At 37.6% G+C, this 27,814-nt stretch overlaps 1 protein-coding gene across 1 annotated transcript in view; it reads right to left on the bottom strand.

The window, feature by feature from the left end:
* The window catches only part of plcl2 (phospholipase C like 2), a 69,627-nt gene that overhangs the window by 37,827 nt on the left and 3,986 nt on the right, over positions 1-27,814 (bottom strand). Inside the window, exon 2 of the mRNA XM_079894354.1 lies at positions 2,724-5,210. Coding sequence (XP_079750480.1) covers positions 2,724-5,210 — 2,487 coding nt within the window. The remainder of the gene's footprint in view (positions 1-2,723; positions 5,211-27,814) is intronic.

Here is a 27,814-nt window from a genome sequence, read left to right as displayed (position 1 = left end):
TAAATGCAAATGAGCTGCTGCTCCCGGCACAGTGGGCGGAGCTTCAACAGTTTGCACTCACACACACATGCACTGAAAATTTCAAAAACTTTTAGCCTTTTATGTTCAAACCGGAGTCAGACAATGATGGAGAGACTCGAGAAGAAGTGACAACATGTAGAAGCAACAGGACATTTCTGAATGGTTAGTTGATGAATTTATGAAGCTTATGTGGAGTTATCTTCTAGTCATTGATTAGCATATTCTGTCCTGATAATCTATAAATCGTGTTCGGGGGGCGGGGTTTATGTAAATTCTAGGGTTGGTGATGTCACTAACCCGGGAGGAATGTGGTGTAGTCTCTACCAGCCGTTTGTTGTAGTCCTTAAAAAGCGATTTCTTTAAAAGCAAATATCTCCCTTTGCTTTGAACTTTGAGTGTTGTAACTTTGCAGATGTTGTTTATGATCACACAGCAACATTACACACTAACTAAAGTTAGAAAAGTCAAATCATAATCAACCAGACCAGATTCATCACAATAGGGCTGCACCATTAATCGCAATTTCCATGTAATCGCACTTAAACCGATCTGGCCCTAACACAAAGCATCAACATAAAGAAGCTGCATTAAAATATTATTTGGATTATAACTGATCCTTGAATATGAGTCAAGGTCATTCTGACAAGATTGCTATATTTGCATTCTAAAGGCAACAGACCAAAAACCAATGAAGGGGAAACAAATTGAAACACCATCTGCGGTATAATCTTAAAACGACGAAAAAAAAAAAAAAAACTATTTCCTGACTTCAAAATATTCTCAGTGCTTTCCTGTTATAAGAAAGCGCTCCTTTTATCCATGAGACGGCCTAATCTCTTCTTAAGGGGATATAACTGACACATGCCTCAGGACATACTAACCCTGTGTTATGCAACATTTTCCACATTAAATATTAAAAAAGGAATTTGGCTGATCTCCTACCTGTAGCCTATATATGAGTATATTTTCAGTTCTCATGGCTAAATAAGGGACTGCAGTTGATCTAAGCATTTTGTGCCAGTCTGACAAGTTGTGCAACATCGAGGAATTACAACTGATTAAAATCAGCTCTTTTGTTTTTTGTTTATCAGTGCCAGAGATTTCAGTTCAAATGCTCTTGGCCTTGTGGAGAGAAACGTCCTGTAAGCTGTGCTTCCTTCTCAGGGTCGACTTTCTGATGTGCACTACATTTGAGAAAACTTTCTCACGCTATGAAAAGAAGATACTTGCGACAATGAATTAAGGTTGGAGAGTCTTGGCAAGCTCCAAACTAAACATTTGCTGAGTCGAGTCATTTGCATTCTTTGCAGACACTGAATGGGTGAATCTCACGAAACCTTCCCAGATCATATTTCACCTTAAAATCTAAAGAAAGAAAAGACATATTTTCCTTAATCGTCCTACAAACAAGACCCCAGCCCACCCAAATCTTGTTACCATAATGCAGATGTTTTTTAAATACAGCAATGATTTTTCCAAAAACATATGTCACTTAAATTAGAGGTATGTAAAAATAATATACCTAAAGTCCTACAATAAAACCAAACCACAAAATGTCATTACCATACTGCAATATGATTTTATTAATATTGCATTACAGCAATGATGGTATGCTGCTTTAAATCAAAGAAAAGAAATGCATGTTTATGTATAATTTATTTTGCCATTATATTTAATATATATTTTTAAATATATTCAATTTATTTCCTCTTATTTTAGATTTTGGGATGAATGCAACAATATTCATCTAAGCATGTTACTTGTGTGTTTATTGTGTCTTTGCATTCATTTCCACCTTATTTTGCAAAACACTGAAGTAAGCGATTTTCTTTGAATGTGCGAGACTTCAGATCCATTAAAGGGGTGGTATAATGCTCTTTTCAGATGTATGTCCCCAGAGTGTGTATGTGAAGTTTTAGCTAATAAATACCCCACAGATATTTTTATATAGCATGTTAACGCACCGTTTTTGTGTCTGTCCCTTTAAATGCAAATGAGCTGCTGCTCCCGGCACGGGGGGCGGAGCTACAACAGCTTGAGTCCTGAACATTTCAAAAACTTTTTTGTTTATGTTTAAATTTATGTAGCTGATGTGTAGTTATCTTCTAATCATTGATTAGCATATTCTGTCTTGATAATCTATAAATCGTGTTCTGGGGGCGGGGTTTATGTCAATTTTAGGGTTAGTGATGTCACTAACCCGGGAGGAATGTGGTGTAGTCTCTACCAGCCGTTTGTTGTAGTCCTTAAAAAGCGATTTCTGTAAAAGCAAATATCTCCCTTTGTTTTGAACTTTGAGCATCGTGACTTGGCAGATGTTGTTTATGCTCAAACAGCAACATTACACACTAACTAAAGTTAAAAAAGTCAAATCATAATCAACCACCCCTTTAACGTCTATAGGTAGATAATTAGAAGAATTTAAAAAAAGTGCATTAAATGGTTAAACGACTTGAGCTACAAACCAGTGTGTTTATGATCATGATAATGAAATCAAAATAATATGTTAACAATTAAAAGTTTGCAATATAAAGCAGCATAACGGACTGTTTTGGTTTAGGTAAAATAACTGAAAGCAAATGACAATGGAAGCCAGACACATTCAAGTTACAAATAGCCGCACCTGTTCTTTTTAATAATAAAATAAGGTGCACAGAGCCTTTCTGGCAGTCATTTGAAAACAAGTCAAAGCGTTATCTCACCTGCATGTTCTCTCTGAGATCAGTGGCCTCCTTTAGTGGCTGTGCTGCAGATTTAAAGACTTCATCTACAGCCTTGATGAGAAGTATCCTCATACTGGCGTATTCCCGACCCCGCTTACTCTTGCGGACTGAAAGCCCCCTTTTGTGAGGCTTACCCCCACCACGGCGGTTAGTAATGGCCACGTGGACGAAGAGCCAGGCGTGTGGAAGGACTTCGCCCGTCAGAGACTGGAGGGGAATGTGGCGGAAGCCTGGCTGAATGCATTCAAACGGGATCGTGTACTGACCGATAAACTCGTCCCCAATGTAGTCGTCATCCAGAACGACAAAGCGCACCATTGCCAGCTCCGGAAGGTTAATCTGAAACTCGAAACTCTCATCAAAGATGGGGTTGTCACCATTCTGGTGGACCGTTTTAGTCCTTTGCTCTGCACAATCCGCAGGGATGCCATGAATTTCAACGTAAACGTAGGGATCGACCACATCGCCTTTGGCGCCTGAGCCCTTGGGTTTGGGGAAATTTTGTCCGCTAATGATCTTTATGTGAAGGAGCTGTGGAGACACTCCCGGAACTGAGTCTTTAGTATTGGCACTGAAATAAGACACCTGCTCCCTCATGATAGCTGGGCGTAGAACGTAACCACAGTTGCCATTTTGTCTAAACCAGCCGATGTTGAGGTCCATCATGAGACCTGGTGTTTGATAGTTCATTGCTACTATTTGACAGCCACACTTCCAAAAGTCCTGCGGGTTCATGTTGCTGGAGTCGATTCGCATTGGGCTTGGGTAAACCCTCGCTAGGAACTTCTTGTTGTAGTTAACGAAGTCACCGGGGTGGTCAGTAGCACAACGACTGGCGAAGACCTCATTGAATGAGCAGAGCTCCCAGTGCTTCTGGTTCTGGAAAGCAGTCTGAAAATCCTTAAAAGTAACAGACTTGCATAAGGTTACCATTTCGGAGAGATCCTTGGAAAGCTGGAAGTTTTTGGGTTGAACGACCGTCCGCTGTTCACTCCCCTCGTTGTTCATCCGTTGAGACATCTCTGCACCCTCGTCCTCATCCGTCACCTCGCCTTCGGAGCCGGTGCAGTTGCTCGCCAGTTTCTTTCCTTTCAGAAGAATCTTTCCCTTTAAGTCCGAGGGGGATGGAAGATAGCTCTCGTCAAGGTTGGGAGGATCCGAGTGAATTCTGTCTCCGAGTATTTTCTTCAGGTGCTGAAACATTACCTTCTGCTGCTTCAAGGAGCAGTGGTTCTCCAAGCACAGGATCAGAGGAAATTCCGAGGCCACGAAAGCATACTTGTTGATGATGTCGATGACGCTGCGAAAGACAATCTGTGAAGTCATCGTGTGGCCTGTGTAAATGAGCGGTTCGTTATCGGGCCCGTCCCACACATCAAGCTCCACACTCCTGCAACCCATCTTTAGGGCACGGATGTAGCCGGTGATGTCTGAGGGACCCTTGAACTGGTCCTCAATCAAGTATGTATTGTGAGAAGAGTTTATGTAATAGTGGGATAGGGGTTGGTTCATGTCTTGGCATACTGTTTTTTGCTCGGGATCAAAGATGTGGCATTCCCCTGACATGAGGTACTTGGTAAATCCATCCAGGGAGAGCCATCCCTTGAGTTGCCCTTCCTTTGAGGGTTCATACTTCTGAATAACTTCCACACTGATGTCTTCGCTCACCTTCGCCATGCCTTGCTCAGCCTCTAAAAAGATCATCAGATCCTTGGTGTCGAGGAACTCCTTGTTGCTTGAGAACTGCACCAGCAAAAAATAGATTTCTGGTCTCGTGCAAAGGTCGTGAAAGACTTCGATGAACTCCTCCTTGGTCACGTCAGAACCAGTTTTATCCCTCGCTTTGTGCAACTCTTTGAACTTCAGCTCGATCTTGACATTTTTCACTCCAGGACTTAAGTTCTTAATCAGCTGTACGGCTGAACAAAGACTAATGCATTTTCCCCCAATGATGTCCGCTTCGTCGAAGAGCTCACCCAGCCAGGACGCACGCATGTTGTCCTGACAGCTCTGAATCATATTAAGAGTGTGTTTTCCGTACGATATTAAGTACCTGAGTCCAGTCACCCATATATTTGCTACATCGGCTGAATTTGCCACTAAATCAAGCGATTCATAGTTCTCCCCATAGATGATGGAGAATGCGCAGTCCTCGGAAATCTGATCTGAAATTCCATTGGCCCTGAAGGTGTCTGTGTTCTTACCGGTACGCACTTCTTTAATTGATTTTATGTCAATCTTGGCTTTGTCGGACTCTTTTTTGGACGGCTCCCACCGCAGAGACTGCATGTCGGCGTCTAGGAGAAAGTAACGGTAGTAGACTCTGGAGTTGGAGCGCACCTTCCTCAGTTCAGACCCGTCCACCATGGAATTAATGCAGTCGCTTGCACTGCTGATCTTCTTCTCTGTTGGCATGCTACTGAACGACACCGTCTTTTTCCTTTCCTTGCACCGCCTGGAACCATCCTGGAAAATAAAGCAATTTATCATCAGTATTGAACTACTCGAGATGAACACTTTCAGAAAACATGCTTAAAAGGACAGATTTTGTTTGATTATTCATGATTTTATTTCACTTTCAGTGCCTGCCGTTCAAAGGTTTGGGATCGGTACGATTTTTTTATGTTTTTAAAAGAAGTTTCTTCTGGTAACCAAGGCTGCAATTATTTGATCAAAAATACAGTAAAAATAGTGAAATATTATTACAGTTTAAAATAGCTGTATTCTATGTGAATATATAGAAACATTTAATTTATTTCTGTGATCAACGCTTAATTTTCAGCATCATTACTCAAGTTTTCAGTCACATGATCCTTCAGAAATCATTCTAATATGATGATTTGCTGCTAAATAAACATTTATGATTATTATCAATTTTGAAAACAGTTGCTATTTAAAACCAGTAATGTGCAATATAGTAAATAGGGTCATTATTGATTACATGTTGATTTTAAAATATAAACTACTGAAGTTGCATTTTTATGTAAATTAACATAAAATAATACAAACTAGAGTTTTCCTGTATTTTCACTGTTGTTGTGATAATGCATCACTGTGTTGTGACCAAAAAAACAAGAACATCAATGTGTCCTTTTCTTTTATAGCACCCTGAGCCTAGAGGCAGGAAAATATTGAGCTACACCAGGCTTAATTAAGAAAATAATTGCATCCGTTTCACAAAGAAAGAGAGAGAAGTCTTCACTGGGGTATGTGCGGTCTAAGAACAATGCAATATAAATGTAAATGTTCTTAGCACTATTTCTATCACATATCACATATAAAAGATGCATCGGTCGACCATAAAGTAGCGTTTATAAGCGTGGCGCTTCTTTCTTTACAGCCTTAACCAAGGAAACCCTATATTGCTGCTGTTCTATAAGCGCCACCTACTGTCAGAGAATGAATTTGCATTTTATACAGTCCGTCTAATACTTTATGTAGCATAATTTCACAAAGCCAAAATCAGACCACGCTGTTTTTGCTTTCAATTTTGAAATTATACAATCTAATTTAAATAAAAAATAACCACTCGTGTTACATGTGTGTAGGTAGCATCTTCGTTTTGATCTTGATTAAAGTGCAGTGGTTGCCTCTAATTTCAAATGGCTACAGATATTTTTTTTGTTTAAGCCCAGTTTGGTCTATAATAGAGCAAATAAACATCAAATTAATTTAACATCATTTAACAAAGAAGCTGTATTAGGATAAAAACTGCTTGCAGTGTTTATATTACGTGTTTTTTTTACTTTCAGATCTGATGATAACAAGCAGAATCACTCAAGGAAAGAAAACAAGAACTACAACTGACTTCCAGCCACAGCCTTAGATAAAATCAACTGAAAAGACATTAAATCTCTCTTGTTATAAACCAGACAGACTTTATTTCTGTCATATGTCTACAGCTCTTTTTGAGAATTAGCAGGTTTACATGCTGATGTTTTGTTGGAGTCTTCAATGTTGGTAGTAAAAAATAAAGAGTTCTCGATTTTTTTGGGTGTGCTATTTGCAGTTACTCCTTTTAAATGGTTGACTTTTAAGGAATTCATTTGATTAATTCTAATTCAATTCTTATTTTTTAAATTTAATTATTAATATTGCTTGTAACCTGTTGCCACATTTTTATTGAGTAGATTTAGTGTATTATTTTTTTACAGTGTATAATCTCTAAAAACAACATTATAAATCATTATTTATAAAACAGATAATTGCATTTAAATAAAAGTATTTTGAGTGTAAAAGTTCACAAAAAAAAAAGTGCCAAATGCCTAAAACGTGTTTTGAAAATCACCGGTTTACAAAAGAATCATTAGCATGTGAATCTGTAAAACAAAAGCTGCACAATTGAGATGAAAAAAAGTAGTGGCTTATCTTATGTAAAAGTTCTGAATTCACTGGATTATCCACGAATAGGCATTCATGCATCACATGGTTATTTAAATGACTTCCATAATCTTTTTTTCCAGGTGAAAGACAGGATCAATGATGAAAAATGAAGCTTTAATCTACTTTTGACTGGATCATGCATACTCGGCATTACATACCAGAATGGAGTCAGATTCATTTAATAATAAATAAAAGAAAGAAAGAAAAATGTATAATGATATAGTTTACACATACAATGATCTACGGTTACTTCACCCATCTTTAAGTGTGTGTTATGCTCAGAATAATATTAGGCTGAGCAGAAAGTGTAACGTGTGCTCCGGGGACCGTGAGCCCCCAGACAGAAGATTCGACATTATATAACAGACTCATTCATTCATTTTAATTACAGACCTTTGAGCTGTATCTATTCCAACATGAAATAACAATAAATAAGACTTCTTTGAGAGTTGTGTTGCTATGATCTGTTTTCACTATGGCAACACTATCCAAATTCCAATAATTCAAGTAAAAAAGCATTGTTTTCAATGCTTACACTAACTACATCTGTCCTAGCGGTGCTCTACCTGCTCATAAACTTCAGTGGGGTTTTACCCATCAGCAAACACAGGCATTCCCTTTGTCCTATGGTAATCCCGGTCCCATGAGAGGTCAGGCCAAAATCTGCCCCGTCTCTCAATATGACGCGGCACTTAATGAGAGTAATGGCCCATCATGCCAGTGTCAATGGCTTTGGTCCACTGGAAATTTACTTTAGCTGGGTCAAAGGAAATGTGCCGTCCTGCTGGAAAGAACTGAGCTTTGGAGGTTAACCTATTTCTGGTTCTGCAGTGTGAACATAAAACATCAATGGGAAAATTAGCTTTCTAAAACCCTTTTCCAAACAATATGCAATATGTTACAAACTATATTGTAATCATTTTATACATATTTTAAATGTATAACAATATCACTGTATCTTTATGTCTGTTAAATTGTGTTAAAACCACAAATTTAAATAAATTATATATAGAGAGAAAGAGGAGTTCAGATGCAAAAGCCTCTAAGTGCCATCTGAAATTTTCTTCTAGAATGATCATTTTTATCAAGCTCGTATATTTAAGTTCAGTAATTTCACTTGAATGCCAATGAAAATTACCTCTTAATTGACATTTAAGTGAAATTACTTAAATATACGAGCTTTATAAAAATTATCATTCTAGAAGAAAATTTCAGATGGCATATATATATATATATATATACATATATATATATATATATATATATATATACACACACACACACACACACACACACACACACACACACACACACACACACACACACATATATACTATTGTATATACAGTTTGGGGTCTGTAAGATTTTTTTTATGTTTTTGAAAGAAGTCTCTTCTGCTCATTTATTTGATAAAAAAACAGTAATATTGTGAAATATTTTTACAATTTAAAAATAACTTTTCTATTTTAATATATAGTAAGATGTAATTTATTCCTGCGATCAAAGCTGAATTTTCAGCATCATTACTCCAGTCTTCAGTGTCACATGATCCTTCAGAAATCACTCTAATATGAGGATTTGATGCTCAAGAAACATTTATGACTATTATCAATGTTGAAAACAGTTGAGCTGCTTCATATTTCAGTGGAAACTGTGATGCATTTTTGAATTTGATACAATTTTAAACAGTGATACATATTGTTTCAGTTTCTTTGATGAATAGAAATTCAAAAGAACAGCTTTTATTTGAAATAGAATCTTTTGTAACATTATAAATGTATGTACTGTCAATTCTGATCAATTTAATGCATCCTTGCTAAATGAATAGTATTAATTTCTTTAAAAAAAATAAAATTGCACAATATTAAACTGCACATTCAAAACACTATTCTTTTTCTATCTCGCATGCTTTCCTATTTCCTTAAGGAAATACAAATGTTTAAAGTGACAGGCATCAAACAGCTCTTCAAGCTATTTACTGTGAACTTCTCAGTGTGTGTAGTTGATTATCCGGCACAAGAGTGTGTTCTCTGCGAGGCTTGCTGGGGTATTGTTGTGTAAGGGGCCGGAGGCCTGGAAAAACAGCGGTCAACTCTTGCATAATACACATTCTTCAAGTCTCAAGCAGACTTTTCAAGAATTAGTCGAAACATTATCTTACGCTTTAACCTTCTCTGCTCACGCTGACACATTCAGGAAATGACTTGACTAGAAAAAATGATCATTTTTTAGACAGTGATAAAAATAACACACACAACAACACCGCGGACCACATCTACAACCGATACCAGCCTTTGGCAAGATCATTCGTGAGAAGCAGATCGCCATCTGAGGCTGGAGACGCTCGAGGTCTCGTCAGACGGAACTAAGAATATCTCACGCACTTTTATTTTTTGGCAATAACAAAAATATATGATTAAATGCTGCAGCCTAATACACATCTGAAATTTCAATGGGTTTTTGTCCTGTCTGATCAAGTTCAAAGGTTTGGGGTCAGAAAGATGTTTTAAAGTCTATTCTGCTCACCAAGGCTGCATTTATTTGATCAAAAAAAATACAGAAACTGAAATATTAGTACAATTTAAAATAGCAGTTCTCTATGTGATTATATAGTAAAGTGTAATATATTCCTGTGATCAAAGCTGAATTTTCAGCATCATTACTCCAGTCTTCAGTGTCACATGATCCTTCAGAAATCACTCTAATATGATGATCTGATGCTCAAGAAACATTTATGGTTATTATCAGTGTTGAAAACAGTTGTGCTGATTAGGATTCTTTGATGAATGGAAAGCATTTATTTGAAATAGAATCATTTGTAACATTATAAATGTCACTTTTGAGAAAGTTAATGCAGCCTTGCTTCTTCTTAATGACCCCAAACGTTTGAACTTTCACTATAGGGGCAGTAAACAAACACTCTTTGAAGGACATGACATTTCCATGTCTGTGCTCTTTGACGTCACAGTTCAGGATAGCCACCACCAGTGAAAGATGTGTGTTCCTCATCAGCCAATCAGTGTCGTCATGCTGGCATTACTCCTGCGGCTCTAGAGTGGTTGGTCACATGACATTTGGTTTGCACAGAACTGTTCGACGGGCCTGTAAAATTCCCCTTTCCAAGCAGCACAGCGAGAGAAACCAGCAGAAACAAACAGGACTAATTTAATAAAGTTTAGTTTCAGATCTTGAAGGAAAATCCCCAGCTCATGTAGCCTTAGCTGAGTCCTAATGCCAAACGTTCTCAGGAAAAGCCGAACCGCATGACTAAATATAATCTGCCTGATCTGAGATGAGGTCAGACATGCGTTGACCTTTAGGTGTGGTCGGTTTCTGTTCTGAAGTCGTGTCTTTGAGGCCAGGCGTCCTTCCCGAGGATTTCCTTACGGCGTATAAGGGACGCCCTCACATCCCAGTGCTAGAAAAACAATGCTGTAAAAACCCCTCAGTGTCTGAACAGCCGCTTCATTATTTCCGTTAAAAAGTCTATTTCTGGCCAGTTACGTAATGACCGCCTTTTTCCAGGCCTGCTGGGATCAGGTCAGCCGTTTCATTGTTTTAATGCACACAGTTTGATTACGGTTCACATGAATGCCGACATTCCTCATCAAATCACATTACTCTGATAAAGTCCCCCTGTAGTTAATAATTGTATCCCTTAAAACTCATCTTTAATCACCAAAGTGACATATTTAAACATTTTTTCCTTGAAAAAAAGATTCTTCATGTCTTAAAATATCCTGAATGTAACTCGACACCGTTGCCTCATTTAGTATGCGCGGTTCTATGAATATGCAAATGAGCCCCGCCTCCACTCACTCACTCAGCTCAGAGATCCACTGGTTGACGATCACACGTTGATCTGATTGGTTACAAGGTAGTTTGTGACGTCAGAAACACCAGCGATTTCAAAGCGTGTTTTTGAGACTGTCTTTGGTTCACTGCAGTTTTAAGGAGGAAATACTCAGCAATGCTGTCGACTTATGAATTTACACATGCTTTGTCTTAAAGCATATTAAAAACACCACATAGACACATAAACAACATAAAAAGCTGGATTTTCACCACAGGGGGACTTTAAAGATTGTACTATTTGAATTGCATAACATTTAAATGCATTTCCATAACTTGTTTTCGTTCATCCAAAATACACATTTGAGCATTTATTTTATTACACTTTTTCTATTTGAATATGTACAGTTCAGTTACAATAAAGTTTTCTCCAGCACTGAGTCAGAAATCTCCCTTTTACAAACACCAGACTTTCCTACAGTCTTTATTCTGAAGGGTTTGTTCAGATATCAATCGCCTGGTTTATATGAGGCCTGGGCAAATAAAACAATAACGAAAATTATCATGATATCATTTTCCTCTTAAGTCATAACCAAAGTTTGATAAGTGTTCGATATAATGTTTACGCACTATGCAAATAATGCATGAACGTCACACTGGTGACAATAACTGATAAGCACTGCCTTTTCTGTGCATGAGACTTAACGGAAATACAATGTTAGTTTTTGGTTTGTAGAACGTTATTCTAATGTTATACTAACGTTATTCTAACGTTCCCCAACCCTCATTTCATCATGTTTATTCTTATATGTGTGCATTCATTCATCTTTAATGATAAACAAAACAGTATTATATGGACGCTTATAATCGGTATTAAACAAACCATATCTTGAATTTATTTATTGTTTAATTAATAAAAATAATCCGAGCACATCGACCACTAATTTACATCAGCGTCCAAAGTCAAGCTGCGTTCACATGTGCATTTCTAAGAGACAAAACATGTAATATTAATGTGTGAAATGTGTCATATTCTGATGAAAAAACCACAATTAACTGATTTCTGAAACTTTCACTTATGAGAAATTTGACATTTATTGTGATAATTATATATACTGACATATGAACATTTTTACCGTTCTTTGGCCCCATCGTCCAGCCCTATACAACATTTTATTTCTAAAAATGTGGTGATGATGATTATTATTTTTTTCTGTCTGTTGACAGTATTTTCTGATTTATGAGAAAGATAAATCCAAAAATCCCCTCTGAAAAAACCCTCTAACTCTAATGTCAACAAAATCATGTTCATTTTGAAACTGCATTTAACCAATCTTCAGATTTCTGTTCTGCAAATGTATGCAAATAGGTGCATATTTATTTGATATTTAGAATTTGCATATGTAAACAAACATAATGTTTCAGAAAACTGGGGATTTCTATTAGTTAAATATCCATTGGTAGTGTCTTGCATTAAAAAATTTTAGACTTTGATATATTATTCTCTTATTAACCATATAAAAAGAAAATATGAATGCAACTGATTTAAAAAAAAAAGCATCACAGAACAGGTCAGTTACTTTAACGAAAACAAAACAAAATGTGTCCTGTGCGATCATAATTGAAATAATTGTTTCAAATCAAGATTCACAAGCAGTTGTCTATTGTTCTTTGTTCAATTGTGTGTTCACACACACACACACCTGAAAGTTTCCAAGAGATAAAAGCGCACACGTTAATTGAGGGATTAAAGAGAACGAGGGACAGAGTCATTAAAACAATCCAACAGAGGGATTTTCAGTGTATTTTTGTCTGAAAATTTCCTCTGTGTTTGTCTGATAAGGGCTCGTTCTGCGCTTCCACCTGATTATAAGTCCCTAATGGATTGAAAGCTGTTTTTTTCTGGCTAACTGCACCATTCTGAACTGCGTGTCCCTGTGAGATATCCACCGGGGAGGCGCTATTTATCCGCTACTCTTCAATATGTCACTTTTTGTGATTACACTGCAGCCCAGATTGTAGTGCTTTACTGGGAAAAAAGGGCTGACATCTGCTGGATTGTAATATACTCAACACATTAATCACAATAACATGACAACATCCGGGTAATATCCGCTTTAAAAGCCTCTCCAGCAATGTGGGCATGAAATACAGTGACCCCGAAAAGTATTTGGACACCTAAGCCACAATTAAAAATGCATTAGATTACAGAATACAGACATTACAAAAGCAGCATGAGTGAGCAAATACTGCACAAGCTTTTCTCAGAACCAACCGACTGCTTGCACAACATGTTTATGCATAAACTATAAAAAATAAAAGTATCTAGTGAGCTGCCAGTGTTTTAAAGTGCCCCATTATGCTTTTTTGGGGGGGATATTCCCTTTCATGCAGTGTGTAATACAGCTGTTTTGTGAATGTTGAAGGTCTGCAAAGTTTCAAAGATCAAAGTGCAGATAAATATTGTTTTGCCTCCCAAAAGAAATAATCGATTTTGAACTGCTGAAACAAGTCAGTATTTCCAGTCTAACTTCATGCTGAACCTATGTGGGTTTGTAACTAATTTGCATAATACCAGCCTATGGTTTTCATTGGCCGCCAGTGAACAGTGTCTCTTTGCCCCGCCCTCAAACGCTGTAGTGTATCTGAGACTGGAGAGAGTTTGGTTCGTGTTGTTCATGTCGAGATGTCTTGTTGTTCACAGAAAAGTGTGTGAGTGTGTGTGTGTGTGTGTGTGTGTGTGTGTGTGTGTGTGTGTGTGTGTGTGTGTGTGTGTGTATATATATATTATAGCCACTTTAGGGGCTTTCACACAGGTTAGTTATAAGAACTGAATGGTTTCCTAGGGATGTTTTCCAGGTTGCATTCGCACCACCAGTTTGAACTTTAAAGTGACGTAAAGAGTCTCTTATGGCCGCTCTGGTTGTTGTGCAGGACTTTTATTTTGACGGCGGTGAGATCTTCATTAGTCTGCAATCTGTTTAACAGTCCTATCTTATACGTTATTAGATAGAACTGTCACACAAAGAAAGTAAACGGTATACGAAAAAGTATTATAGAGTTTGAGGTGTGGTTGATGCCCAATGTCGCTAGCTGAGCAGAAATACATAATCATGTTTCGCTGTTTTCCGTGTTCGTGGAGTAAATATATAGCCTACACTCTCAAAAAAGTACATAATTGTACCTTTAGGGGTGCAATGGCTTGTCATTGAGGCTGTACCCTCAAGGGTACAATATTGTAACTTAACCTTTAAAAGAAACGGTACATATATGTACCTTTTAATGCTTTTTGACCCTCAAAAAGGTCCATATATGTACCTTGAGGTCCAATAATAAGCCCTATGGGGAACGTTAGTGTAGATTGTACCTTGGGGGACAGAAATGGACTCCTACTGTACCCCTATTTCTGACAGTGTATAAACTGTGTTTACACAGCTTTTTAAAAATGATGGATGCCAGTGTTTCGCATGCGTTCAGCCAATCAACTACACTTTACGTCACTGGTAATTCCTATTGTGCAAGTAGGAGCTAAATTAAATCCCCCAAAAGTCTTTGCAGGAACTAAAACCTAAAAATGCTCCAAACATGCCAAAAAGCGGGTATTTCCACTATTAAGTATTGGAACTATAGGACGCCATTGTTACTTTTTGTATCAGTAGGTAAATTTCCATTACAGATTTGCGCAAAACTTTTGAGTTTTTTTCTAAATGTCGACAAAAAACTATTGCGAAATGACGGCGTTTCCATTAACCGATGTTATGCGACTAAAACTAAATTTTTTCCTCTCGCGATAAGTAAAATCATTCCAAAAATCATGGCAACGGATGTTGGAAGGTTTACGTACTATATCCCAGCCACTGCACTAGCCATTATTATTAATCAAAGGAGATGTATGTGTGTTATCCAATCATTAATGGTAAGGAACGACCCTTATTATACTTGTGAGCGGCACATATGAGGAGTTTCTGGGTGTTTCTCCCTCATTTCTGCTTCGAGGTCTTGATTGTGGCATTTATTTGAGGTTTAGAATCCATTATTCCTGTAATTATTTTGTCTTTTATGAATTTAATAAAGATCTCAGTCTCGTATTCTGTCCAAACACACCGCGTCATCTACGTCAGGTGACCTGTAAATGCGCAAAAACTGTTTCCATTGCAGATTTGTGAAATATTTCTTTTTCGAATTGCCTGAAAAACCCCCTCATGCGAGCGGAAAAACTTTTTTGCGATAAATGGGAGTTTTTGCGAAATTGACGTGTTTCCATCGGGCGTATTTTCAAATCGCAATTTCAATTTGTGCAATTTGAAGGGTAATGGAAACGCGGCTACTGTGTCAAGCGCTCAGGAAATTCATTATCTTAAAATTCAAATAATGGGCATTTGGTTAGTAGGCGGTCGACCAATCAACAACAGACTGGGGCATCTGACCAATCAGAGCAGAGCAGGCTCTCGGAAAGGAGGGGCTTAGAGAGACTGAATCTTCAAACTAACCGTTTGAGACACTGTGAGAAAAGAGCTGATTCTGCAATGTTTATTATGAGAAAATTAAAGTGTATTTTGGCCTTGGATGCATGTAGATTTATTGAAGAAGACTCCAAAACAAAATTAGCAGCCTTTAAAATAGCACAAGAGAGGAGTTTAAAACAGGTTTTGATTGAACAACTTCACAACAGGGATCTCAAATGAACTCTATCTGAAGACAAAAACTTTCCAAAGTTGTGCATGGTCAAGCAAGATGGAAGACAAAGCATTACTGAAGCATTAAGAATCATTAATCGGTCACTATGGGACACGTCCAGTGAATCAGGATCCAACTTTAGCCTCCTACACACACCGACGCTCATAAAACATGTGAAGTGTTCCTCTCAGCTCAATAATGGTGGCATGGATTGCTAATTGAGTCCAGCATTACAGAGTAAAGGACTGACAGAGCGGCTATTGCACTTCAAACACGGCCGTCTCTTTCTGCACACAAGAGCTTTCCTGTGAAGAAAGCGTCCAATTAAAGTGTTCCCCGATGAATATGAAAATCAAATCTGAATGCTGGGGGCGACTCTTCTTTATCCTCTGAATTGATGCAGGCTTTTAAAATGTATGTCTTTCACTACCCGAATAAGAAGACCCTTTAATCACGGTAAAGAAACGTTTAGGGGTGAATCTCACAAAACCTGTCAAAGACATGTTATATTATGGGGAAAAGTGTGTGTTTGTGTGTGTGTGTGTGTTTGTGTGTATATATATATACATACACACACACACTTTTCCCCATGTATATATACCACACACACACACATATATGTATGTACACACACACACACACTTTTCCCCATGTATACACACACACACACACATACATACATATGTATGTACATACACACACACTTTTCCCCATGTATATATACACACACACACACACAAACATATGTATGTACATACACACACACACTTTTCCCCATATATTTATATATATATATATATATATATATACACACACACACACACACACACGTATGTACATACACACACACACACACTTTTCCCCATGTATACACACACACACACACACACCCTTTTCCCCATGTATATGCACACACACACACACACACACTTTTCCCCATGTACATACACGCACACACACACACACACACACACACACTACATACACACACACTTTTCCCCATGTATACACACACAAACACACACACATATGTATGTACATACACACACACTTTTCCCCATGTATACACACACACACACACACACACTTTTCCCCACACACACACACACACATATATATATGTACATACACACACACTTTTCCCCATGTATATACACACACACACACACACACACATATGTATGTACATACACACACACTTTCCCCCATGTATACACACACACTTATAAATATAAATGTATGCTGATGCACAATTTATTATTTATTTATTTTTTGCTTTTATTAAAACATAATAAAGAACCTAACACGTAAAATAATGGGAATTACAAAAAATAATAAAAATTCTAAATTGTTTCGTACTCATTACAGTTATAAGAATTTAGAGGGAAATGTGCTTAATAACCATGGAAATAACATGCCACACTATTATAAAAATGTCAATGTTTCTAAAACTCAGTTTCATTTTCTTTGCATAAAATGCATATTATTATTTCTTTAGATTTTGAGGTGAACTACGACTGTTCTCGTGAGATTCACCCCGAGTTGTATCCGCAGTCTCTGTGTTTGCGTAGAATCTTAGAAAATAAAAAATAAAAGTCTAACAAGAACTTTCTGATAAAAAAAAAGAAAAAACTACTTTAAAACAGACGGGGGGGAAAAGAAGATCAGAACATTTATTTTCAGAACATACATGTTTTATTTAAAAGTCACTTGCCGAGGAAAGTGGCCGCACTATCTGGGCATTTACATAAATGTGTCAAATATATAAATAGCAGTTCAAGCTACTGATTTATTCACATATAGCAGGAGGCATTAGTTCAGAGCCCTGAATGTGTGACACCGGCACATATAAGACCTCTGCTATAGTGATAAATGAAGCATTCGATGAACGCTGACCGTTATCTGTCTCGGCGATGCCTATTAGGCCTGGTTTCTATCTAATCCATATCAAGTGGCTTATATAAAGACTCAGACTGAATGACGCCACAAACAATGAATAGACCATGAACGACGTGGCGGACCTAGAACTGAGTTCACTCATTTAACACACAAGTGTTGAGCTCAAAGTGCACATTGACCTTTTTAACGGCGCACCACACCTACTGGACACGGCACAGCTTTCATTAACAAAACACGGAGAGATGATGGTGATGTTACTTGTGCTGCAACACAGAATAATATGTTTAGGGTCGAAATAATTAGGATGCATTAAACTGATCTAAAGAATATCCAGCTTTTAATGTTGTTTATGTCTATGTGGTGTTTTTAATGTGCTTAAACCATGTGTAAATTCATAAGTCGACACCATTGCTGGATATTTTCTCCTTAAAGCTCCCATTGCATGAAAATTTCACTTTATGAGGTTTTTTAACCTTAATATGAGTTCCCCTAGCCTGCCTATGGTCCCCCAGTGGCTAGACGTTTTGATGGGTGTAAACCAAGCCCTGGGTATTTTTGAGAAAATGAAAGCTCAGACGGGCGAATCTAGAAATCTTCCCCTTATGTCGTCATAAGGTGAAAGGTCACCTCCCCTTTCTCTGCTTTGCCCGCAAAGAGAATTTGTCCGCCCATGAGAATATGAGAATATACGCGAGCGCGATATTGTTTTTTCCTCGAGAGAAATCATCGCTTGCAAACGAGCGGATCATGGCAGTTGCTCAGTGTTTGGATGTACAAATGAACACAAAAGTATTTTTTTAGTTCCTTCATCCGAGCCTCTGGAGAACCAGTGGGTTATGTGAATTTCTGATGTGTAATTGTTCAAGTTCAGACAGATAATCTTTCTCTCAAAGTCGTTCAATACTGTTTATGCATCAGTAGATCAAGCCAGTGACTAAACGATCAACTTCACGTCGTTTCTCTTAGTAGGATGAAAATAATCTTACTTAAACTGTGATTAACATATATAAAGAAAGCGATCAAAGAACAATCCCTTTCCAATCGCCCAAGCTGTCAATCACACAGCGCGAGTTTATCTGGACACTTGCCAAAAATCATTATGAAATCAATGACGCTGTTACACTGCACAACGAAGCTCTTACTGTATTTATATACCTCATGTTTGCATTGGTGAAATCATTAGTGAGAGTGCAGGAACTGCGTTGCAATGATAAGATCTTCATTCACACGATCAACAGACTGTCATCTGCTCAATGCTCATCACTGCAACCTTTTATGTGATGGGAATAGATCTAAATACTTAAAAAAAACTTCTCACGATTCACTAACCCCGATAGCTGTAATAGTAAAAACGTATAACAGCTGTAATAGTAAAAGTTTTCGAGAGAGTTCCACATGTAATGCTAGATATTTCATATGCAAGCATGTCAGCCAATCACAGCAGTGGGCGTTTACACTGAAGTCTCACAGCAGCCAATCACAGCAGTGGGCGTTTACACTTAAGTCTCACAGCACCCAATCACAGCAGAGGGCGTTTACACTGAAGTCTCACAGCAGCCAATCACAGCAGAGGGCGTTTACACTGAAGTCTCACAGCAGCCAATCACAGCAGTGGGCGTTTACACTTAAGTCTCACAGCACCCAATCACAGCAGTGGGCGTTTACACTTAAGTCTCACAGCAGCCAATCACAGCAGTGGGCGTTTACACTTAAGTCTCACAGCAGCCAATCACAGCAGTGGGCGTTTACACTTAAGTCTCACAGCAGCCAATCACAGCAGTGGGCGTTTACACTGAAGTCTCACAGCAGCCAATCACAGCAGTGAGCGTTTACACTGAAGTCTCACAGCAGCCAATCACAGCAGTGGGCGTTTACACTGAAGTCTCACAGCAGCCAATCACAGCAGTGAGCGTTTACACTGAAGTGTGAGACTTCAGTGTAAACGCTCACTGCAGCCAATCACAGCAGTGAGCGTTTACACTGAAGTCTCACAGCAGCCAATCACAGCAGTGAGCGTTTACACTGAAGTCTCACAGCAGCCAATCACAGCAGTGGGCGTTTACACTGAAGTCTCACACAGACACGCCCCTTCAAACAGAGCGTTCAAATCAGAGGCTAAAATCAGGCTAGGAAATATGCCTTTTATTTCTAAATTATAACAACTTTTGATCTAAAAAACATACTAACATTATAAGGGCACCCCAGGAAACATTCGAAAATAATAAAATAATCCATGCAATGGGACCTTTAAAACTAGAGTGAACCAAAGACAGTCTCAAAAACACGGTTTGAAATCGCTGGTGTTTCTGACGTCACATTTGACATTTGAGCTTGATTTTCATAAAATGCTTCTGTTATATTGATGCATGCAAGTTTCTGACCACATATCAAGCCACAATACCAACTTTGACGACGCAATGTTTATTTTGAAAAACACTAGGTTTCCGCCCAACAGCAACAACATATATACATATGAATTTGTTGTTTTATCAATCACCAACACCATATAGCTTCCTATATAACCTCATTGCGTTCACATTAAATGTAACTGCTTTTAATATAATATCCAGTTTTATTATGCCATTTAAAGCTATGCATGTTTGTGCAATTTTGAGTAACGCTTTAGATTATAGCCCGGAAAGTACTGGGTAATTAAAGCGATTTTACAGTGTAAATTTCTGTAATTATAGTGTACCTATAAAGTACGTACATGTAAATAAGGGAACAACATGAAAAGTTTTGGGAATAAAGGGGTAACAACCTGGAGAAATTTCTTTTTATATATATACTGTAAGTATTATAGATCTAAGGGGTACTTATTCTACTATTATGATACAACAATCACATTTGGGACCTATAAAGGTTTCCAAGTCAGTGATATTAGATTGTGTGTATGTATTTTTTATTGTACTTACCCTGCAACTACATGGAACAAGAGTATATTTCCCAGTATTAAAAAAAATGGGTTACACTTTATTTTAAGGTGTCATTGTGAAAGTGTAATTATATATTTCAGTACTGAGTAATATTAATTAAGTGCATGTACTTACTACAGGTAACTACATTTGGTTGAGGGTTAGTTGCATGTAATTATGCATAATATACGGTTATTACTATGGTAAGTACATGTAACATATGTAACAAGGACACCTTAAAATAAAGTGTTACCAAAAAATGCAATAGTGTCCTTGAAGCACGTAAGCCCAAACTTAAACATCTGCACTTTTGCTACCAAAAAAAAAAAAAAAAAAGTCAAAAATGCATATACATGTACCCTGTAAAAGCCTATACAGTTTTTATTGGTACACAATTATTACAAAAAGGTACGCAGTGTATGTTCTCGCTAAATTGCTCCCAAATGTAAGATTGTTGTTTCATAATAGAAGAATAAGTACCCCTTAGTTCTATAATACTTACAGTATAAATATTGTTTTAATTCTCCTGGTTGTTACCCCTTTATTCCCCAAACGTTGCATAATATTGTTCCCTTACATGCAAGTATTCATAGGTACACTATAATTACCGAAAGCTAAGCTGTAAATTCGTCTTAATTACGCAGTGCTTTCCGGGCTGTAATCTAAAGCGTTACCCAATTTTGTTATATTTTAGTGCTCTGTGCCGTAGGACTTTTTCCTTATCAAAAAAAAGCTTCCGTGAGATTAATATTGCCATGTGTTTTCAGCTCGACGGAGGAAAAGGCTGACAGACTGGCAGTATTTTAAGGGCACAGACTGGTCTGAATCAGCAATAACAGCCGTTAAAAGTGCTGTTTCAGTCAAATAAAAGAGAATAATGGATCTATGCAACAAAGACAGAGATAATGTGTAAAAACAAACACACGCCTCACAACAACACCTGCTTTCAGTCAGAGCGTTTTACATGTTTACTCCTGACGTGCAAAAATAGCAACTCGTTAAAGTAACAGGGTCGCCCTCGAATTACTGTCAGGTCATTGTTTTAATCTCAAATAAGAGATTTGCACTAATTTCCTCATAACCTTGCACTTAAGAGTTTCTAAATTTGGTGTTAATGTAGCTGACGCCCCTGAGAGACCTCCTTTCACAGAGCGAAGTGAGCAAGTCCGTTAATGATGAAACCACATCCTCTGACAGCAATGAAGCAAACACACACACGCTTATACCAAACGCGGATTAGGACATCAGCAATCCTCCAGCAGAAGTTACTCACGGGTTACACACTCCATCCAGAAACGCCCTGCTTTTTAATTCTTTCTTCAAATGAATCTGGATGAGAATGATTGTGTTTCTCTCTAATGCTTTTAAAAGGTCGCGCGGTGTCTAATTCAACCTAATTTCTTCTTGAAAGCTACAATGCATCTTAAAAAGTAAAATTGCAATTTATACAGAGAGAAAATTACCATAATAACAGTCTCGGCGGCATTCGCGTGAACTGCAATTACTATCAAATTGACATGATGGATCTTGTCATGGCTTCGCAGTTAATGCATGTGCTGCAATGTATTACACATGCAGAATTATTACTAAAATAATAATCTGAGCTTTAATGAATAGGCAGCATTTCAACAGTCCAGTCAACTTCCAGTGAGATAGAGATCAGGACAATGTCAAACAGCAGGACTTAGATTTACTGAAGAAGTTTGTTGCAAGACTAAAAGGACGTGTGTGAAAATTATAAGTTATTTTCAAACATATGAAGCCCACAGAGGTCATAGTTAAGTTCAATCTAATAAAAGATATCTCGACAAAACGAGAGCTTTTCTTGAGCGGTGACATTTATAATGTCACAGAAGTTTTCTATTTCAAATTCAATTGAACTTTCTATTCATCAAAGATTCCTGGGAAAGGAAATGCATCACAGTTTCCACATAAACATGAAGCAGCAGCTCAACTGTGTTCAACACTGATAATAATCAGAAATGTTTCTCGAGCATCAAAGCATCATATTACAGTGATTTCTGAAGGATCATGTGACACTGAAGACTGGAGTAATGATGCTGAACATTCAGCTTAAATAAATTACACTTTTCTATATATCCACATAGAAAACAGCTGTTTTAAATAGTAATACAAATTTACAATATTACAGTTTTTACTGCATTTCTGATCAAATAAACGCAGCCTTGATGAACACAAGAGAATTCCCGACCACAAGGGTTTGAACTTTAGTGTATATATGATGTTAGAAAAACATTTCACATTAGTTTTATCTGGTATAGTGCATTATAGTGGACGACAACTGATTTTATTTTCTGGTCATCACATCTGTGACGTCGACCAATAGGAGCACAGCTTTCAAACATGGCGAAACTAAAGAGAGACGATGGTATCGGTGCTAGGGCTGGGTATTGACACAATTTTCACAATTTGATTCGATTTCGATTCACAAGCTTGCAATTCGATTCAATTTCGATTCAGTATTGATTATTTTGGATATCTGGTACAATACATGGCAAATTTTCTCAAGGAAAACAGATCTCTTCACTAATGCTGTAAACTATGGGAGTCAGTGGTAGCCTATAGGCTTCATTAGACTACTATAATATTGAAGGTAAAAATTAACTGATTTGTATACAAACACTTAAAATACACTTTTATTTATTTTTATAATAATAAAGTTATATTAAATATAAACATTTAAATGGTGGCTGTCATAAAAACTTGTGATTCCATGTCACATGATACGGACTTCGATAAGTTGTACTCTATCTTTTAACACACTTTCAGACGCTCATTCATGTTTATTTCGCACGGTAACTGGTGTTATTAAGGCGGAGGAGAAGATCATGTGCTTCTCTTGAGCTGAGCCGGAGCGATCTCACGCCACAGCGACAAAACGGTAATTAAGTTTTTGAATTTCGTAAGAAAATGGACGTAATTTGAAATCTGAGACTTTGTTTCATATCAATATTAACAAAGCACAAAGATCATTGTGATTTATTGGATGGGATGCGCGCTACAATGTTACATTCATTCATCAACTGAAAACAGGATGACTAATCGATTCTCGGGATTTAAGAATCAATATCGGTTCGTAAAACTGAGAATCGATTAAAATCGAGAAATCGATATTTTTTACCCAGCCCTAATCGGTGCTGATATTATGCGATGGAGGAAAGAACCCAAATGTTTGAACGGTAGTGTAAATACATACTCTGATGTTTTAGTGTCTGTATAAGATTAAAGACCCACCAAAATGTGATAGAACTAAACCGTTCTGAGTTAAATGATTTATAAAGGAGAGAGAGACAGTATTGTCAGTGGTGCGTATGTGGGCGACGCGGGTTTGAATCCGGCTTGTGTCATTCATTTCCGGCTCCCTCTTTTCTCCCTGTCATTTCCTTTCTAACCATCCCTATCATTACACCGGGGAAAAGAGCAACACATGACAGGACTTGGAGAGTTTAAACACAACTCTAGACTGAGTCACATGAATCATCATGTGTCGATGATGATGATGACACACATTAATCTGTAGCTTTGCTTTGGAAATGTAATCATGTCTGTTGATAAGGGTAACACATTACAATAAGGTTAATTATTTAACATTAGTTAACTACTTTAGTTAACATGAACTAAGAATGAACAATACTTCCACAGCATTTTTTAATCTTAGTTTAATTAACTAATACGTTATTAAAATCAAAGGTTGTATTTGTTAACATTAGTTAATGCACTGTGGACTAACATGAACAAACAATGAACAGCTGGATTATTATTAACTAACATTAATAAAAATGTATTGCTCATTGTTAGTTCATGTTAGTTAATACATTTACTAATGTCAACTAATGAACTTGAAGATGTTTAGTAAATTTCCTACCATAAATATATACAACATTTATTTTTGTGAGTGAATGCAGCACAAACGTGAACATAAATGAACAACTTTAAAGGAGATTTTCTCAATGTTTCGATTTTTTTGCACCCTCAGATTCCAGATTATCAATAGTTGTAAAGTGTTACCGGATTTTTAATTAGGACTAATAAATATGACATTTCACTGGCCTGACTTAACATATCAAATGCTCATGATATATTTCACAATGATTTTGCTGTCAATATAAAAAAAAACTGTGTTATAGAGTTGATCAATTCAAATAAATTCTGTGAATCAGTTCAAATTTCATCTGATTCAGTGATTCATTTCTAACTATTGTTTTTATACATGTTTCAATGTGACATTTTACATGCATTCAAATGTTGTACAAATTCCCTCTTACTCATACATGTGCTTGTAATGATGAATATTCTTCAATGCATTCATTTAACTTCTAACCTTAAACATTTCTTTTAATTTCACTCCATTTATTTCATATTTATTGTCCAGTTTGAATTCTTAAGCCTTTTAAATGAGATAGGAAGCAGGAAATGTGGAGGAAGAAGAGAAACTCCTCAGTTCACACACACAGGAACTTGCAGGAGAAAGATATAGTCTACACTTTGTTCTGTTGATCGTGAAAGGCTATTGTGAGGCTAAAGATCAGTCAGAGATTTCCTGGACTCAAGAAGACAGAGATATCAATCTCTTCACCATCTACAGTCTCTGCTGGAGCGAAGATCAAGTCAAGTCACCTTCATTTATACAGCGCTTTAACAATATGAATTGTTTCAAAGCAGATTTACAGCGATAACAGGAAATTACAGAAACAGAGATTGTTTAGGCTTTACAGGAGATCTAGAATAAAGTTATTGTCCAGATAAAGTTAGTTTTGATTGATTCACTTCAGTCGCGAAGATCATTAGTTATTAACTTGCTAACACGACACCGTTCTAACAGAAAACCCTCGTTCCGGCCGCTCATCCGCACAAACCGTGCCTGGTGTCTCGAGAACACACTCCCGGGAATAGGTTCCAAGCATAGACAGTAAAAGAAATGGACACAGTGACCCCATTGGATTCAACGGAGAAATCAATTAGAAGCTCTTCTTCCTGATGGCTGAGCGACTGCGCAGACTCAAACTGAGCTTGACGACGTAGATGTGACGTGAGCAACCCGTCTGTCTTCTAGTAGCTGTGCCGAGAGAAATCTGAATCATTCCCTTCTGAATCTCGCAGAGACGGAGAGTGTGAGTATTAGCTGTCCATGAGCTGGAGCAGGAGACACTTTTGCTAAGTATTCTGATGAATTATTTTGTCATTTTGCCTCCACGTCCCCCCGATTGCCCGTGAGCTTCTCCTCCTGTCCATACGGTAATCTCTCTACTGTGCGACAGAGAGTCGCATGGTTATGATGCAATCGTTAGCCTATTTTTACAAAAACTGCTTTTACGGGGCCATAACGTAAGACACAAGGTAATGGAGCCTTTTATACTTTGTTTCTTTATAAATAAATAACGGACAAATGGAGTCTTTAAACGCCTCAGATGTAAAGTTATTCGCTGTCAAAGTGATGCCAAAATGAATGGGAGTCAATGGGATGCTAACAGCAGTTGGGGGTCCGCTAATCAATGGCGGCGCCCGGGGAAGCTTCAGTTTTTTCTGAAAGATTACCCCCTTGAGTTACAGTACTGTGCAAAAGTCTTAGGCATGTCAATATCCCCACCCCAAAAATGTCCCCAAAAATGGTTTTAAAGGAGAACTCGGCAACTCTAGCGAACTCTAGTCACTTCTTCGCTGATTTTTCCGTTTGTTGTCGCATGTTTTCCCCACGAGCTCCCCCTACAGCTGTGGGGGGGTGTATATTTCACAACACGGTCGTAAAAAACTCACTTGCGGCGGCCTCCTCCCCCTCTCTACCACTGCTCATGTGCGTTTGTTTTGATCGGAGCAAGCCAACTGTATCATGTGGAGCTATGTCTACCGAGGTGGGTAATCTGGTAATACATCATACATGCATGTGTTTATGTCGAATTGCCGTAAAGCAATTCGTGTTTCGCGCTCGTTCTCGTTCTCGCTTCTCACGAGACTTCCAATTTCTATCTTGCCGGGACGGTAGTCCCCAAGTTGCAAGGTTGGTTTTCCGCCTGGGAACGCTGGGGGGAGCAGGAAAAGTCATCAATATCACCAGAATAGGTTGTTTAACCATCCAAATGAATTCTAGACAGTTTTATTAAGTTAAAAAAGTTACCAAGTTCTCCTTTAAGTCAGTTATTTATATCTTTTGCTGTAGTGTGTCAGTAGGAAATATCAGTTTACATTAATTGTAATAATCCAGTGAGATGTGTGTATGAACAAGGAGTCTGACAACAGCCGGTCTGATCTGATCTCACCATCATCGAGTCCGTCTGTGATTACATGAAGAAACAGAAGAAACTGAGACAGACTAAATCCAGAAGAGCTGCGGGAACGTCTCCGAGACGCTTGAAGAAACCTTCCTGCAAAGCTACTGGGAAAAGCACTGGCACTTGTGATAAAATGCTGTAAAGTGAGAATGCTTTCAAAAATAAAATCATAAATTGAATTTATTTATGATTTATCTTCTATTAACTAAATCCAATCAATATATGGTGTAACGACCCTTTGTGTTTAAAACGGCTTTTGTCCAGGTACACTTGCGCATAGTTTCCCAGTAGCTTTGCAGGAAGGTTTCTTCAAGCGTCTCGGAGACGTTCCCGCAGTTCTTCTGGATTTAGTCTGTCTCAGTTTCTTCTGTTTCTTCATGTAATCACAGACGGACTCGATGATGGTGAGATCAGATCAGACCGGCTGTTGTCAGACTCCTTGTGCATACACAAATCTCACTGGATTATTACAATTAATGTAAACTGATATTTCCTACCGACACACTACAGCAAAAGATAGAAATAACTGACTTAAAACCATTTTTGGGGACATTTTTGGGGTGGGGATATTAACATGCCTAAGACTTTTGCACAGTACTGTATCTCTGCGTGAACACTGACGTCGCGCACATGCACATCACTTGTTCAGTTTATAGGTAAGTGTGTTTGAATATATGTGCGCAGCCGTCCTTCTTTACAAGTCAACCCTCCAGAAAACTACTTGTCTGGCATTAAAAATTTATAATACTGAATTATTTATCACGTCCATGTTAGATCGGTGACAAAAGAGCAAAGGATTCAGTACTATTTGTTTACAGTTATATGTGACCCTGGATCACGTCAACAGTCTCGAGTCGCACAGGTATATTTGTGGCAATAGCCAACAATACATTGTATGGGTCAAAATTATCTATTTTTCTTTTATGACAAAAATCATTAGGATATTAAGTAAAGATCATGTTCCATGAAGATATTTAGTAAATTTCCTACCGTAAATATATAAAAACATTTATTATTGTGAGTGAATGCAGCACAAACGTGAACATAAATGAACAACTTTAAAGGAGATTTTCTCAATGTTTAGATTTTTTTGCACCCTCAGATTCCAGATTATCAA

Source organism: Squalius cephalus (assembly GCF_949319135.1).
Source record: "Squalius cephalus genome assembly, chromosome: 15".
NCBI classification, from domain to species: domain Eukaryota; kingdom Metazoa; phylum Chordata; class Actinopteri; order Cypriniformes; family Leuciscidae; genus Squalius; species Squalius cephalus.
This window is presented reverse-complemented; position numbering and strand designations above follow the sequence as displayed.